General features: G+C 46.7%; 1 protein-coding gene across 1 annotated transcript in view; it reads right to left on the reverse strand.

Moving 5' to 3' along the window:
- STK11 (serine/threonine kinase 11) overlaps positions 1 to 17,204 on the reverse strand; it is a 46,835-nt gene that overhangs the window by 8,280 nt on the left and 21,351 nt on the right. The window contains exons 7-8 of the mRNA XM_075524449.1: positions 11,539 to 11,596; positions 2,492 to 2,685 (exon numbers count right to left, since the gene is read on the reverse strand). Coding sequence (XP_075380564.1) covers positions 2,492 to 2,685; positions 11,539 to 11,596 — 252 coding nt within the window. The remainder of the gene's footprint in view (positions 1 to 2,491; positions 2,686 to 11,538; positions 11,597 to 17,204) is intronic.

A 17,204-nucleotide genomic window follows, 5' to 3' on the forward strand; every position in this document is an offset into this window, starting at 1 on the left:
ACAAACTGTCTTCCTCTGCAGCGTGCTGACTCCCTACACCTACCCTGTGCTTAAAAATATAGAGGCAAAAACGAAAGAATGATTCTCTTGCAGAACAAAGTTATCTGCTTTGGAAACAATACAACTGTCCTGGAGATAGGTATGATCCTGATGAAGCCTGGGGGAAGCAAGGAGATGATCCTGCACTCTCCAGCCACTGCCATTAGCTCAGGCCACGGGAAGCCCAAGAGGGCAGTGGCTCTGGGGCCTAGGCTAAGCTTCACGCTCCTCTTCTGTGCCCATGGCTGATGGGAGCACGGCTTCCTCTCCAAACAGCTCGTCATGACTGCTCAGTGCTCCGCTCTGTCCTCTAAGCCCTGCCTCAGCTTCCTCCTCTGCAGCTGGGAACGCACAGGGAAGCAACAGAGCACCGTTAGACATGCACACGCATATTCTCTAGACTGATGCCAGAAAAGCAGCGTCGGACTGTCCTGTGGGCTCTTGGGTTGGCTGCGAGATAGTCAAGTGCTAAGAGCAACAGATCTGCTCTCACAGAGGTTATCGTCTTGGAAGGCTGGCCCTCCAAGGGAGGTTACGGGCACACACAGACCAACCATACCCTCCCTTCTGCCTCTTGAAGCCAGTTCAGAAAGGAAAATGTAAAATTAGAAAGGGATGCGAGTGATGCTGGTTATGGATTTTCAAGCCTGGCAGCCTCATCATTGTGCTCAGGCCCCACTGTCTGTGACAGGGCTTCCAGCCCCAATGTTTCTGCAGAATTACGTCTCGGGCATTTATGCATGGGCTGTTCCCAGCAAGAGCTCTTGCAAAGGAAAACAGCTAACCTCTGACAACAGGGAAAGCATCTGGCAGTCCTCTTCTCTCCTGCTTGTGTACTTAGAAAGGCCCTAGCAATCAAGTATGTGCTTCAGCGAGCCTATCGCATTTTTAAGAGGATCCCTCCTTTCAAAAAGCCTCCACTAAGCTGTGAGGAAAGGCCTGGCCCTAGTCAGATTCTAGCACAAAAGTCTGCGGGATGTAAGAAGAGAGCAAAGGACAGAGCTCTGCAGGTCACCCAGCTGGCACTGGGACATTAGTTCTATTAGAAAAGGTTATAAATTACCCGACTGTCACCAGTGAATCAGCACTTGGAAATAAATCTATTTCACTTTGATGAGACTCCCTTCATCTTGGCAGGCTCCACCTCCGACCCACCTACATATCCGTTTGGCTGAACATCTGAGCAGACACCCTGTTGGGGACTGTTACCCAAGGATGTCATACAGCATGGAGCAAAGCGCTGGCTTAGCGAGTTGGGCTCAGAGAAGCCTCTCCCTTTCTCCCCTTGGAAGCCAATCTTGTTTCAAGTTGTTGCCCAAAGAAATTTTCAGCATTGGGTACAATTACGATTCAAGGCCTGCCACTTTCTTCTTCCATGGTAGTGCTTCAAAAAAAGCAATTTCTGCCTAACCAGGAAACCAAGAGAAAAACGAGGTCTTCAGGTGCAAGGTTTGGTAAAACCAGACCTTGCTTTTACTCAGGTCCACAGAAGCTCACCAGGCCATCATTAAGGAAAAACTAAAGCAGCTTGGTTAGTCTTGAACTATAGAAACTAGGGCTTTCCATATCACAAGGAAAGGTCAGTTGCAGGTACCTCTAATCACACTGTGGTAAAGTACATCAGCATCCCTACAAACAGTACTTGAAACCTTCCCTCCAAAACAATTAAACTAGGCCGGAGCAATTAATCTAGAAACTCATGTTCTGTTGATGTAGGCAGTGAGAACACAGGCAGCGAGACAAAGGAACTGCTGCCTTGGTCATAGAGTACCGCTGCTGCGATGACTGTAAAGCTGAGCAGTCTGTGTCCTTAGTCTTACCACAGACATGCCCTTCAGCCTTCCGCTCACAAGCTGCATGGCTTACAGGTACAGAGAGGCCAGAGAAGGAAAGCTACTTCATTACCACCGCTTCGTAAGAACCGCATGGTTAAAGCCACACACGCCCCTGTCAGCTTACCTTAAAACAACAGGAAATCCCTAATAAAGAAAGAAGCAATTCTGTAAACAGATAGTTACCAGACTGGAGCAGAAAAAAGGCCTCAGTGTAAGGCTACAAGCATCCTTCTTCCCCAGATGTGCCATCTACTCTGAACACTGAGTCATTTTAGGGCTCTGCTCCAAAATAACTCAGTCTAGCAAAACTGGCCGAAAGAATGAAATGTGCTAAAGAACCAAGTCCAGCAGGAGCAAGCTATTACTGGTGGAGGAAGGAAATTGGCATATGGGTAACACGCAGGAAGGGGCATCCTGGTTGATGAAATAAAGGACCAAGGCACCCGGAGCACCATGGCTCACTCACTATGCGTCACTCACACCACTTAATAATCAATAGTCTCCTCCACTGCTGAAAGGATTATTCGGACCTCGAGGCCTTTCTCAAAGGGCTTTAAACAGACAAAACCAAAAAAAGCCACTTCTGCCCTACCCGTCCCAGCATCATTCTCTCCTACCTGGTACTGTGAAGTCCTGAGTGTAGATGATATCATCTTCAATGTCATACAAGTCATCATCTTCTTCCTCATTGTAGCCATGCAGATCTTCCAGATAAGGCACCGCCGTCATACTTCTCCACCTGTCCTTTGTTTCTGGGCTGGGAGGTATGGGCACCAGAGCCTCTGCCTGAGCATGTTTCTTACGAAACCAACTGCAAAGAGTCCAAGAGCAGAGTTTCATCAGTACAGCTTCACTTTTCAGAAGGCATGGAGAAATCCTTGACACTACAAGATGGTCCCATTCCACCCCAATATTCAAAGGTATGTGCAGTTTGTTTATGGAAAACTTCCTAGCCAGTTTTGTGTCACTGCAAGTTTTTAAATGTGTAATAACTGAGAGAGGCGAGGGTCAAGAAAGGCAACTCTGTCTTGCTGACAACGCTGCAGGGACACCAACAGCTGTGTAAGCCGCTCCACGAGGTGCTCCATCCACTGGGTGCTTTGTCAGCTAAGGAGAAACTAACAGGTCTGCCTGGAAACAGAGCGCAGGAAGACGTTCTCCATCACCAACTCAAGTCCAAACTACCTACCTATAAGTCAAACCACATTACTAGAGCTGCTAGAGCTCCTGAGTTGTATTGCCAGAGCAAGCAGAAAAGAAGAAACTTCAATCCTAAAGCTGAGGCTAATCCAGCGCAACAAGACAAAAGAAAGGTTGCCGAATGTCAGTTTAAGGAGAGTGGTATTTACTCACAGGTATTTACTTTAAACAGGCAGTTTTCAACAAGACCACAGCAAAACCACTTATGCTTTATCTTCTTATCCCACCTCTGTCTCAAGGGACTTCTATTACCATTAAAACCAGTAGCCATAGTGCTACCATCTGCCCAGTAAAGGATACCAGCTCTGAAAGCTGTTCTTAATCAGATCAAGAATCCAACAGGCTTGCATCACATCAGCATCTCAGAAGCCATATGGGTGGTCTCAAGTTTTTATCATACCTTCATAGCAGGGTTCCAACACCAGACTGTCTCTGGGACATCTATCAGCGCTGCATGCAGGCACCAAAAGTTTCCTAGAAGTACTGCTGGAACCTCCGCACTCCTACCGATCCTCTCTTGAATGCGGGTGCGAACAGAAGTTCCTCCAGACCTAGGTACTTCTAACATGCCTTTCCAGCCCACACTACTCCTTGCTCCCCCTGCAACACGTCCCACAGCAGGGAGAATCAGCTGCTTATGGCGAGCAAATGAAAAGGTCAGGCGATGGCCATCCAGTTGCTCCCTCCCTGATAAATGGTGGTGTTCTGCTGCCTTTGAAGGTGGTGTGCCCAGCAGCTGGCTGTCCCTGCAGCAGGGAGGCTGTGCTACAGAGACTTTATCAGGCTGTCACTTACGCCTTGCCCTGGAGGGTCATTCTACACAGAGGAAGGGTCAGAAAGCATCAAAACCTCCCACATTTAGGACCATCTCCTGAACTGCAGCCTGCTTTCCTGATAAACTTTTGAATTGGCACCGATATCAGCCCCCCTGTTTCTGCCCTGTGGGTTGGATGTCAGTTAAGCCACTGGGACCTATTCTTCCTGGTCCTTTGCACAGTAACAAAGGAAAGAAAAGCCTCACCAGATCAACTGCACTTGTGCTCACCTTGCTAAATATTATGTAGATGCCCCTCACCTGCACAAAGGGACATTCAGAGTCTTTCACAGCAGGAGGTAGCCTAGAAAGTCTAAGCCTTTTTCCTCCCTCTCACAGCTTACTTTGGGCCACAAAAGGGTGCTGCTTTAGGAAGCAACTTACGGTCTCTCTAAAAACACACCTCAAAAGCAGAGCAAGATCCAAAATTATCCCCTCGCAGCATATTCACTTCTTTGCCCGATGACTGCTGCCCTAGACAAGCCTGATGTGACACGAGTGCTTCCCCCTCCGTAGTTTGCACAGTAACTCCTGGCTAATAACCACTGAGGAGGGCCCGAAGCCAGTCACCAAAGAGCTCTTACAAACCTGAGCCATCTGGTTTTTATCACTCTAGTTCCAAATTCATTTTAGGAAATAAGGGTTGGATGCACCTCCTGCACAGAAGAATGGTAATTATAATTTTGTTCTAGTCTTGCATTGCTTTGACAGTAGGCCTAAAAAAAAGTGGCAATCTAACAAAATTATCCAGCAAAAGGAAGGAGTTAGGAGATAAACAAATGAAAGTGTAGCTACTGGGACAAATCAGCTAGGATTCAGAGGAGGAGTGAACCCCTATCCAGAAACCCTGCTTCACAATTAGCATCCTCAAACCGTTTTCTCTGTAGCGATTGACTTCTAAAGTCAGCCCACTGCTCTGAGGAAGGCAGCATCTTGCCGTTTGCAGTACGAAAGAGTGAAGTAGTCCCTATAACGTAAAGTTTCAAAAGGAAATGTATTTTGGTTAATCACAGAGCATGTCAACGTCATGCAAGGAATCACGTTCCGTCCTTCCATGCCTACAGTCTGAACAGATGGACAACCCCCCAAACAGCGATGAGGCTGGCACTTTCCAGTTACACACTGATGTGGATCCACTGGGATTTCTTCCATGGCCATAACACGACTAGACTGGAAGCCGTGGTGAAAGCAGCATATTTTAGGAAAGTGCCAGAGAACTGGACGCAGATCTAATTTGTCAGGTACGACCTCTGGTGCATGAAGTGGCATTACAAGAGTTAAGTAAAATGTCATCCCAGCTACTGGGCTGGCAGGAAGTGAGCGGGTCCAACATAACTAGGTTTTGGCCAACAGTTTTAGCAAACCCTGTGGATGGCTTCCTTGGTGATGTGCATGGCGCACAGCACTCCTAATCTGATCATTTGATTTCCTTTCCTTGGAAGACTGCTTTCATCAAGGAAGTGACTGCCAAGATAGCAAATTCAGCCTAGGCTGAGCCAGCCTGGCAGGATCATCTAGCACAGGAACAGAAGACCCAACACAGCCACCAGCTATTTTTGCCAGGGGCACTGGAGCTAGAGGGACCCAAACTAAATGCCAGGGACCTAAGGAGAATGGAATATACAGGACAAATGAAATCAGAATGACCGTTATGAAAAGGAGTATTTTAAAGGGAGAAAGCCTAGAAGTCTATAGCAACTAGTGTTTTTATTTTGCTGTGTTTCAGCTCTGCCTCTTTCTTTCCTTCTGTCCTACTTACCAGGAGAGTAAAAATAGGTTTTTATTAACAGCAGAAACCTGAATCACTGTACTCTAGTCATAATGATTTCATCCTCTGGGAGGTGATTTCAAATACTTGCATATGCATATATGGTAATGAGGATAGAGAGTGAGAAGAGAAATTCATTGAAGTTCTAAGAAAATCAAAGACCTCTTGGAAGAAGCCTCAAGCAATTCTGTATGGAGTAGCAGAGTATTTCCTGGCAAGCAATTTTCCAGCAGGGACAGAGATTCTGCTTTCTGCACTGGTGCTAAATGTTATTAGTGAAGATTTGCTCTTCAGCTGGGGACTGCTGGCTCCATCAAATGCCCTAATCTGGCTCAAGAAGCTACTGGCCACTAAGTGAGAAAGCAGCTGCTCTCCCACAGTGCAACTCTCCCATCGGTCAGCGATGCAGACAAGATAAAGTCCCTCCTCACCCTGCCTTCACCACTGACCCTAACACACAGGCTGGCTTAGCGTACTGCTGACAGAGTGCCCTGTTTCACCATTTACTCCCAAACAGTTTCACTGATGTTTTCCGAGCCGACTGCCCTGGCACAAACATAGCCGTTTACCTGGTGCTCGCAGACTGCTGCTTCAGCACTACGGGAAAAGAAAAGCTTCTGCAGATCTCAAAAGTGCCCCTTGTCCAGAACATCCCCTGGAAGAGGCAGATTCCTCTCTGGTCTGTGAAACATTTCTTAGCCGCTCCCAGTCCTTTGAAACGGAGTGAAGGGAGCAGGAGTAAGAGATCATTTCTTACTACTTTGCAAGCTTGTTGAGAATGCCTGCAAAGCACAGAAACTCCAGACAGCAGTGGCACAAGTATTAATTGTGATCCTGCCAGTTAAGAAGCGGTGTCCAGACGGGTTGCTATAATCTACAGGGAGATAAGACAGCAAGGGTCAAGGACTGAATGAAAAAAGGAATCTGGGTTGACCAATGCTTAATGAGCCTGTCTGGTTTGCAGCTTCCAAGCTCAAATTTTACATCAGAAGTCATCACTCTGCTCTATAAGCAAGGTTAAAATAAGAATCAGTAAGCACAGCTGCAGCTTCCAGATACTTACAGCTAATTCACTTCCCATTCTAGGTCACAAATATTTCAGTTTGCTTGTTTTGTACATGGACAATTTTCTCTGAAACCAGATGCCAAGCTGCAGATCACCACCTTGCCAGCAAGGTTCGGTTATGAACGATTCTCCACCTCCCATGATACCATGTAAGGGCTCCAAGCTTACTGGAAGGTCACCGTCACCACAAGGAGGAATTAACAGCATTCCAGTTTAATTCAGTCCTCTCGCAGACAAACGTGGAAGGTACACAACAGTAAGCCCTGGGGAAAGGCAACATACGCTAGCAATAAATATATAGCAGTGTCCCTGCAATCACTGCTCCAACTCCTGTAATACCAAGAGATGTCCGAGTTCTTAAGTCAGGTTCATAAAAAATAGAAATGAGTAAGACAGAGAAGGAGTTTTCCCCGAGCTGATGCTAGGGCCAAAGGTGACAGTTCAGGCTCCTCCGGGGAGAGGTGTTCTGCGCACAGATGGAGACTCACATTCCTTTAACACGCCATACACGGTTGCATTATGAAACCGATTTGCAGAACGTGGGTAGAACCACCAAAGATTCCTTCCATGTGCCTGCCACAGGGAAGGCAGGCAGGCCCAGGTGCCTCAGCAAGAAAGGAGAGGAGGAGTGCTTTTTTTTGTCTGTGTCCCACCGAGGGGAGATTACTGCATGACACCAGGGACAAGGGATGGGAAAAGCCCACGAGTATACACGCTGCAGCAGAGGGTAAGGGAAACCCTTCTCACTCCCCCAAATGCAGGCACAGAAGTCAGGGAGCACGCTCGGCACCTGCAAAGGAATCTGCAGTGGCAACACACACAGATTTCCAAGGGGTTCACTACCCGGGGTTTGAACAGCACGGCAGAGCATCCAACCGCTACCCTCCAAACCTCGCGGGGAGGACTCCGGGGTGAGCAAAAGCACTCGGGAAGGTGGCACGGCAGTGTCAGGAGGAGACACTAGCCCAGTGGGTTAATTTGCACCTCCACTAATAAAAGGTGGAAGTGCCTTCCCTTTCTTGCTATAAACTCTTGCAATCGTATCTATGACTGAGCAAATTAAGTGTGACACTTCTGGAGAAGGAAGGCAAGATGGTTGCCTTGGAAACAAGGGACAGAGGTAGAATTCTGCATCCACTTCATCACTTTAAGTGCTGCAGCGGGGTCAGTGAATTAGTTACAAAATGCAGTATAGGAGCATTAAGCCCTTCAGCAAAAGCACGGGGCAGAGAGGAGATGGTGAATAATCTATAGGGAGCAGGTTGCTAACTCCCTGGCTCTCGGCAGCTTTTCTTCACTGCCCCGCACCCCCACCCCAGGAGTGCAAAATATTCACAGGGGTGAACTAAAAGTGTCAGTTTTCCATTGAACATCATCCTATCCAGATCCTTCTGGGAAGAGCAGGTTTCAAGGCTCTTTCATTGTTATTCAGGGGTCAGCTTCTGGCAGTTCATAAACTCTGAGATGACAGGCTGAGAGAGTTTTAATTCATTTCAATTTACAACTGGTAGGTCTGCACTGCATAGATTGACTAGGTTTGAAAAGCCTCTGAAAGCAAAGAAGAGAATTTAGCTTTGTCCTGCTGAATTAAAACAAAGTGCAGAAACATGAGTTTGATGCAAGAGTTTAGCTACAGAAGCGAGGAGCGGAGGAAGGCAGCTGGCAGGTATAAAACTAAGCAGAGTCTTCCTGCAGCGTTCTTCAGACAGGGCTGCCACTACAGGGGGGGAAAGCATTTGGAGTAGCTGACAAGAATAAAGGGAGGAATGGCAGAATTACCATCGCTGGGCAATAAACACGTGCCTGGCTGCCTTCTCTGCCTCCTGCAGCTCTGTTGCTTCACGGAGCAATGCTCAGTACTTCCTCAGTGTTTCCCCTGACCCACTGATTAAGCCTTTTATCCTTGATCCCACTACAAGAGCGAGACACATCCCTTTATGGAAGGTGAAATGTGAGCTGGTTATCCAGCTCTGGATGGATCCTGGCCGCCCAGCTCCGTGGCCGCAGGACACCCGCTCCGTGATGCTTCCCTTGGGATCACCCTTCCCCGCAGGACGGGGGAATGCTGCCCCTTCCCACCGCGCTGACACGAGCCTGGTCTAGCAGCTTTGGGCTCCAACGCAAAACACGCTGTCCAGGACATGGGGGCTATTCCTGTTGATTTTCAGTGCGCTTTGATAATCTTGACTGTCCGTATGAGCAAGTCACCAGTAACATCAGCTCGAAGACATGAAAGGAGACTTCCAGCAGCACGGAAAGGCGCTGGGTAATTCTGGTTTGAGCCAGTATCCATCTCAGCAGGGCAGCCCGGGTAAGTCGCTTGATGTTTCTACAGTCTAGTTCCTGTGCCTTAACACATGCTTTTGTGGGAGGAGTGTAGAGAAACCCAAAATCATTAATGACTTACTCCCCCACACGCTAGAAATCTAAGGATTCTAGAAATCAAGTCTTTTCTTACTAAAATGCTTTCCAAAAACCCTCTGACACTATCTGAATGGCTACCTGCTGTCCTTCCGATTGCTTTGTTCAATTAGAAAAAAAAAAAAATCAGGGTCAGGTTAAGCATAAGGGCTAAGCTTCTCTTCTATTTAAAGGAAAGCCGAGAGAACCAAACACTGGATTCTTTAGCACAATGCTACTCCACAAAAAGGAGATGGACAGACACATCCAAAGCCCAAGGCTGCAAGCTCTGCTGTGCTTGATGTAATTATTAGGATGCCACAGCAGGAGGAAGGAGGCAATTACTAATAGGGGAGAAAAGCCTGTTAAGAAGCACTGGCTAAGCTCACAGAAAACTAATAAGAGACTAAGCCTTGGAAATGCTCCTGCCTTTGCAGGTAGAGTCTTTCTTCAGCTCCTCTCAGTGCCACGAGAGGAACAGCCTCCCCACCAGCAGCTGCGCCCAGTTCGAGGGCAGGCTGTGCCTACAGAGCACGGCAGATTTGCGACTGTCCTCCTCCATGCCAGAAGCATGCTCTAGTTTCTCCTGCTTTCTAACTACAGGCAGGGTCTCTAGAGAAACCTCTTTGCTTCCAGCTGGGCAAAGCTGACGCAAAAACTCACTGCCACATGGGAGAAGTATAAAATCAAGTCGATAGAGTTGGATGACTAGCTCCAATACCTAGCAGATAGCGGCACACGGGAACCAACTACACTGCCCCGAGCTTAGGGGCAGCTCACTGCAGCCTTTGGACCCACAGCATTGACAGGAAAGAACGTGCTTTCAGTGCTGTTCTCAACACTAACAACGTACTCCATAGACTTAATTCCTGCCACGCTTCTTTACAGCGCTTACTGACAAAGCATCGGTTTGACTGCGTGGCAAGCTGATCGCCACCCTACGACTAGCTGTAATGAACAGAACTACTTCATTACAAAGTACAAAAGCATACAGTGCTTTGCTGTCCAGCTTCAAGCGCTCTAGTCCTTGGTGGTAGATGGGAGGGCAGTCAGTAACAGCAGGAGCTATTGTTTGGAAGACCAGCTCTATATGGTGCTTTAAATGCCACGTGGCATTTAAGAGGCCAGCCCCGAGCAGTGTCTTTCATGGCCCACTATTATTGGGAGGCATGTGCATGGGGAAAGGCAGTCTTGAAAAGCAAATGCCTGCTCCTATCATCTCCCAGACCCAGTGAAATAACCAATGCACAGTGCTTGGCTACTATTTAAAAGAGTCAGCCTGACTGCTTAATTAATTGACCAGGCGACTACATAAGACCTGCCTCCCCAGCCTCTTTGATCTTCGCCAGGGGTAGGTCGCAGTTGCTCCTCTGCAGAACACCAGCGCAGTTCAAGCCTGTCAGGTTTTGTTCTGTGGCTCCTGCAGATGCCTCCCATGCCATAACATCTACCAGGGATCATCATCTGACAGCACACGGCTACCGCTGCTGGTTTTTTTCAGACACACAACAAGAAAGTAGTGCTCTTCCTGCCTGCAGGCAGCACAAAGGAGGCTCATCACCTTCCAGGATCAGAGCCTTGTTTTTACAAGGTTCCCAAAAGCTTTCTGGGCAAGCTTGTAGGCAGGACCTCTGCCGAGCAGCTGCGGTCCAGCAGGCAGCTCTGCGTGTCCTCAGAAGCACTTCCTATTCAAATAGGAGATAAGCTAATGCAGCCTCCGCGATGAAGCATCCTTATGATGCTTTTTGTTCTTGTACTTTTATCCGCCCAGGAAATCTCTGCTCAGAGGCAGCATGTTCAAACAGATCCTTTAAAGAAAAAAAACCAAAAAACAAACCCTCAGAGATAACGGGGCCTTTACCCCCTCAGACAATGGCAAGGATAAAGGGGGAGGATATGGAGGAGGGAGGATTATGACATTAAAGAGAAAGAAAAAAATTTCCTATTGTCCTCAAACGCTTCTCCACATACTGATTCCATATGGAGCAAATACCAAGGGATATTTCTGTCACCAGACTGTCCAGAAAACCAGAACTAACACACATTACTAAACAGTCCTAGTTCCATAACCCAGCTTTAAGGAACCCCTGTTCTTCTGCTCCATTAGTACTAGCTGACCTCTGAAAAAAATTATCCAGAGCCCTTAATTATCAGGAACCAGTCACGCTAGAAACATATTTTCAACATATTCATTATTTACCAGTTAGCAATTCAAATGCTTTAACCGGATGCTCTAATAGGAGGAAAAAAAAGCCAAGTAGAGGTTGCCAGAGCTCCAGCAGAGCTGGAGGAAGGATATCTAGTGACTTCCATGTGTCTGCTGTCAAAAGGAAAAATGAGTTGAGAGCAATAGCACAGGTACATTAGCATAAGAAGCAGAAAGAGAATGACTAATAGGAAGAAGCTGAACACTCACTTGTGCTGCCTTATCTGCTGTATTGAAAATCTCTTGGCTGGGTCGTATTCAAGCATCCCTGAAAAGAAGGAAAAAAAGTCCAGGTGTGATCACAGATGCTCTCAGCCAAGTTGAAGACAGGAAGCATAAAGCTCTACCCTTCCCTCCCCCCTCCCGCCCCCAACAGCGACTGCTGCGTCCAGTCCTCCTGGCAGCTTAGGGAGCCTTTACCTCCAGGAAGAATCTGCTGCATCGGTCACAGGAAGCTCAGCACAAAACCCCGACTTCATTGCTGACTACCTGATCAAGTCTGTTCCTCAGTTTCCCCACCTGCAAAGTGGATATGACCCTTCCCTCCTTCACGCTGCAGGGACAGAGGCTTGTGCAGCCCTGGATCACATGTCCAAGCACGTCTCCAGGCAAAGAACATCAAGACTTTGCATTTCATAGATAATGCTATTGAACTTTCTCCATGGAAGAGCCAAAGCCTTAGGCACAGCATATATCCAGTTGCTCAGCATCCCAGAAACCCTAGTCTAGTGAAATTCTATTCTGGAAGTACAGCTGGGGAGAACTGACAAAAAGATAATCCTACTGTCCATCCTTTTGCCCTAGCCAGGAGTTTGATGTCTGGCATCATCTGCTAAGATAACTGGGATGGGGGTGAGAGGAAAAGTAGCTTATCTGTATTTTCTCTAGGAGATAGGGAGCTGGATTCCTTAAACAGACTCATGAGATGCCCACTCTGATCCACTGTCTTTAAAAAGCTTCACAACTCAACAGAAGGGAAGTAGCAAATTTTGCCGTGTTCTTCAGAAACTAGCTAATGGGACCTAACAAGTCTCACCCAGCAGCATCCAAGATATTCTCCAATGAAGGTCCCAAGAATATATTAATCTAATGAATGTTAACAAAGTCTCACTGCTGTACATTACATGGAGTTTTGCTTTTACTGGATGATGCCCCCTTGTTGCTCTTGAAGCACAAGTGCTGTTGAGTCTTGCACAGGTAGCACGAAGAGTAAGGTTTTGGAAAGAGGCGAGAGAACAGGAGGACCCCGTCTCCAGCAACCAGAAGAAAAGAAAGGCTAAGCAGCAGAACAGACTGTCAAACAGGAGTTAAAGTCAGGACACGAAGCGAACAGCGCAGAGTGGTGGGGAGAGCCAGTACAAGGACACAATGAAAACAGGAGGACGGGAGATACATTTGGATGGACACTTAGGAAGGGAGGGCTGGAAAGAGACACTGTAGTTCAAGTAAGAAGTTGCAAGGGCTTTGCAGGTGAATTTCTGCAATACTGTTGAACAAAGGTAATGGAAGAGATAAATCACCAACAGCACATGCGATAACGAAAGCTGATCCAAAACATCTTCCTTGTTGGTTCAGTTTGTATCACGTTACTAACAGTAACGAATGTGGGCAAAGACGACATACAGCGCAGAAGGACTGAAGTTATTTTCCCCCCAGAAACCAAAATACAGCTTGCCTTGCCACGGCAATTTGTAAAGGTTTATCAGTGCTGATGACAGCACAAATAGCTTTAAGGCAGATGGAATCACTACTGATCGACATTGCATCACTATGAAGTAGGTTAAGGAAACACGGGAAGACCTCTCCAGGCTAGCGAAGGCCAAGTGCATCACAAGCATCTGGCCTCAGGAACTCAAGGCACTAGTCTTCAGAGCCCAACTCTTCAGAGCTCTTTAGACAGAGCATACCGGAAATTTATACTTGCCTTGCCAAAACCATAAAACCCACCATATGGCTATACTAGACTTGCATAGCTGAGCTCGACTGGAGCTAAAGCAATAGCTCCCTGCTCAAGAGCTCTGAACCTCGAGAGTAGTTCCTCATCTTGGGTATCTTCTCCCCTGAATAGGCTGAAGCCCTATGAGCAAGCAACCACCGGTCCAGGCTGCAGCTACAGATGAAAACCGTACGTGGCAGGAGGTGATTAACGTCAGTGACAGAAGCTGAATAGCTCAGCTGCTAGGTCTGCAACTGAGGAACACCACTGAAAGTGTACTTTGAGATGGTCTGACAGGAAGGGTGAGAGAAGGCAAGCTATGGTTGAACCATCTTCAGCAGAGAAGGGATCTGATCCTGAATCTTGCTGTCCTGCAAAGTGCTACAATGCTTGTAATACAACATTCAGGTGCTTTCATAGGGCTAATTCCAAGTTGTTTCCTCACCTTAGCCATAGTTAAAGAAACAATGCTAGAGAAAGCCCTCCCTTCTTCAGTGAATACTACAAAACAAACTTCCTTACAGTTAAAAAAACCCAATTATCAGTTTAACACTGAACACAGCCTTTATCAGGGACTTTCTCCACAACAAGGGTCCTTGCAATGTGCTTTCCTCCTTTCTTCTGTACTCCAGCATGTGTCCGTAGTAGCCCCTGCAGCCTTCTTGGAATCACAGAAGAGCTGAGGTTGGAAAGGACCTCTGGAGATCATCCAGCACAACCCTCTTGCTCAAGGCAGGGTCAGCTTGCCCAGGACTGTGCCCAGTTGGGTTTCGAATGTCTCTAAGGATGGAAACTCTACAACCCCCCTATGCAACCTGTTCCAGTGCTCAACCACCCTTGCAGTAAAGGAGTTCTCATGTTCAGATGTAATTTCTCCTCACCTTACAAGAAAAGAATAACTGTAAAAGAAGATAGGAAGGTGGTTCAGAGAAAAAATCCTACACCTAATTAAATGACCTATTAATAAGATTATTAGACAGCAGCTTCACAGCCGAGATGCCCAAATGTGTTGGCTTTTTTTCTTTTTTTTTTTTTTTTTTTTTTAAAGAAATAGGACTGCGAAGAGATCTTACATGAAGTCTAGGGGACACCAAAGCAAGTACTGGCTAGGTTATCTCATTAATGTAATCAGAAACAGGTAAGTCAGGACACCCCCCTCCCCCTCCCCCCCAATTCATTTCTTTAAAGACCACATTTCAAGGTGTTCTTGGAATCCAGCTTGTTAGCATCAAGTTCAGGATAAACTTCTGCACATCCAAGCAGATACAACTGGAAACTCTTCGCAGAAATCTGAAGTACAGTGGGACTGTCTCAAGGCTCTTGCACTTTCAATTTGGGATTAATTTCACTAGGGTGCTGCAGAAGAGGAGTTGGAGCACCCTCATAAGCAGCTCACTTTGACCAAAGGAAAAAAAATAAACATGCAGCAATTCAAACCCTGTCTAGGGAATGACAGGGCTAACAAAGAAATTTAAGGCATCTACCAGATGAAACCAGTACAAGCAGAGGATAAAGTTCTAAGGTAAATTATTAAAAGAGGCCTAACAGCACCAGTTACAAATAGCTATGGGGCAGAGAGCTGTATTGTTCCCAAGCAATTAAAAAGGCATAAATAAGATAACTGAGCAAAAAGAATGTTTACTTTAATGAAAAAGGACCATATTTTGGGCAATGTTTGACAGAAAATGGAAAGCCCAATCACCAAAAATGTACATTCACGCGTTCAGCTCTGACGCACTCATGGCAGCTCTGCGGCTGAAGTCCTATACTGAAAAGAGACTTCACCAAGACAAAACATCACGTACTATTCACCAGCCAAGTCATCTAAGAGTGTCTGCCCACAGTAACCACACATACTCTCTACCATTTACGGTAAAGATTTCCATGCAGTTTATCTGCGAGTAGAGATGAGACACACCGAACAGGGCGATTCTTCAGGAGGACGCCTAACTCGCAAACCTCTGCTCCCGTGGTATTTCAGAAGGATTCGCTGTGCCCGTACATGGGATATCGTGCCCATTACAGCACGCCGGCAGTCTCAAGCCCCTTTCAAATTACGTCAAGTGGTGATCCGGAAGCTGGAGACCACAAACCTGTCTGAGCTCCTTACAGGCTCCAGCCCACACACTTCAAAAATCCTGAACAAGTATAGCATTATATCATGCGGTAGACTATCTAGTTTTTAGCAGACAGCACAATCTTAGATATGTCGTTTGAGAAGCCGGAAGAAATCTAACAGCAAGAGTTAATGAGCTCAACCTGGATTTCACTTCAGAGTCTCCAACTCGGATCAACATTTAAAACAACCAATACAAAAGCAGTATAAGCCCAATTTCTAAAATGAGACAGGACTTTTTCCCCTCTCCTTCATCCTCCACAAGCATAGCCAGACATTCTGACCAGAAACTCCCTCTGCAGGCAAATCTTGAGTCTTTGATCAAACACATGCGGAAGACTTGCCACTGGATGGGTTACAGACACCAGCCTGCCTGACGGTTGGCTCCGGGGACTCCCTGCTACTACAGAATTAAAGCATCCCACTGTCATCAGAACGCACATCCTCTCACCATCCCGGTAGTGAAAGGTCATGGCAGTTACACAGAAGTGAGAAAACAAAATGCTGAGAAACAAACCGACTTGTCCCCCATCACAAAGTCTGTAGCAGAGCCTGGAAATCAATCCAGACGCTTAATGCAGAGACTGCCGTCTCAGAGCTCTCTCTTTCAGTAAAAGCATATTAGAAAAGGAGGAAGAAAAGCTGACCTTGTGCATTTTTCTTGTCCAGAAGCAAATTGCATACAAGTTGATAAGTCACGTGCAGATGGTGACAGGAGAACCTTAAGGCTATTTATAAATGCTTCCACTCTGACACATCTTTACTGACTGTACACGCAGAAGCCAGAACAGTACTAGCCCTTCTCTTTGCCATCAGTGAAGAATATAAATAAAGCTTCATCCCTGATTAGGGAAGACAAAGAGGAGCAGCATCCCAGCTAATCTGTTGAAATACACTGTCATGCAAGTCTCTTTACCAGTCAAATATCACAGAAGCTTTAAGCCCTCCAAATTCTGCTTCGTCTGGAAAGAGGAACAAAGAAATAGAAACAAGCTCAAGGGGGTGGGAGTAAAAAAAAAAAAACCACTAAAAAGAGTAGTCAACAGAAGAACAGAAAAAGCCTTAAAAAGTGTATTCTACTGTTTGCTTCACAGCCAGACCGGTACTATGGTCAACACAGCACTTATAGCCAGAGAGGAAACAAGCACTTTGCAGCATACTGAACTCTTCCTTACAATAAAACCAGAACAAATGCTTGCGGCACTGCAGAGTGCTTTAAGAGTCTTTTAAAAGCAATGCAAAGGCGAAACAAAGTCTCTAGTGAGATAGAGCTGAACTGTGGGTGTCTGTGCTGCTCATATAAAAGCAGCAGACAGCCATTGACAATATCTGATCTGCAGGCTTTTGATTCAGTTTCAACCTGCTGCAGAAGTAGCAGGCACCTACCAGGAAACACAGATGTTCTGGAGGAAAAGCATGAACTAAATAAAGCATTCAAATTTTGTCACCATAGCTACGTAGTATCACCACTGCAAGGCTCAGGCCTCGTCTTCAGCAGATGCTATCTGCTGGGCAGTGGAGATGCTCAGGCCTCCGAAGAACGGAGGGAGCCGGGGCAATCCCACTCCGTAATTCAGCACCTCAGGCCCACCGGGTACTCTAACCACTAGAAAAAGTGAAGTGCATCAAACCAAACAAGGAGAGTATCAGGAGTTTTTGCCAGCTTTGACTGTGTAACAAGTGCATATGACAAGATGAGGGGCGGGAGAGTATTCTCGGGTGGGATGGAGGGAGGACAGTAAAAGGAATCCTTAGGGCTTCCCACCACCCTGGAAGAAAGGCTCAGGTTGATAGAGAGACACAGACATCTCTGCCTACCAAATG

The sequence above is a fragment of the Mycteria americana genome, chromosome 24 (genome assembly GCF_035582795.1).
Source record: "Mycteria americana isolate JAX WOST 10 ecotype Jacksonville Zoo and Gardens chromosome 24, USCA_MyAme_1.0, whole genome shotgun sequence".
NCBI classification, from domain to species: domain Eukaryota; kingdom Metazoa; phylum Chordata; class Aves; order Ciconiiformes; family Ciconiidae; genus Mycteria; species Mycteria americana.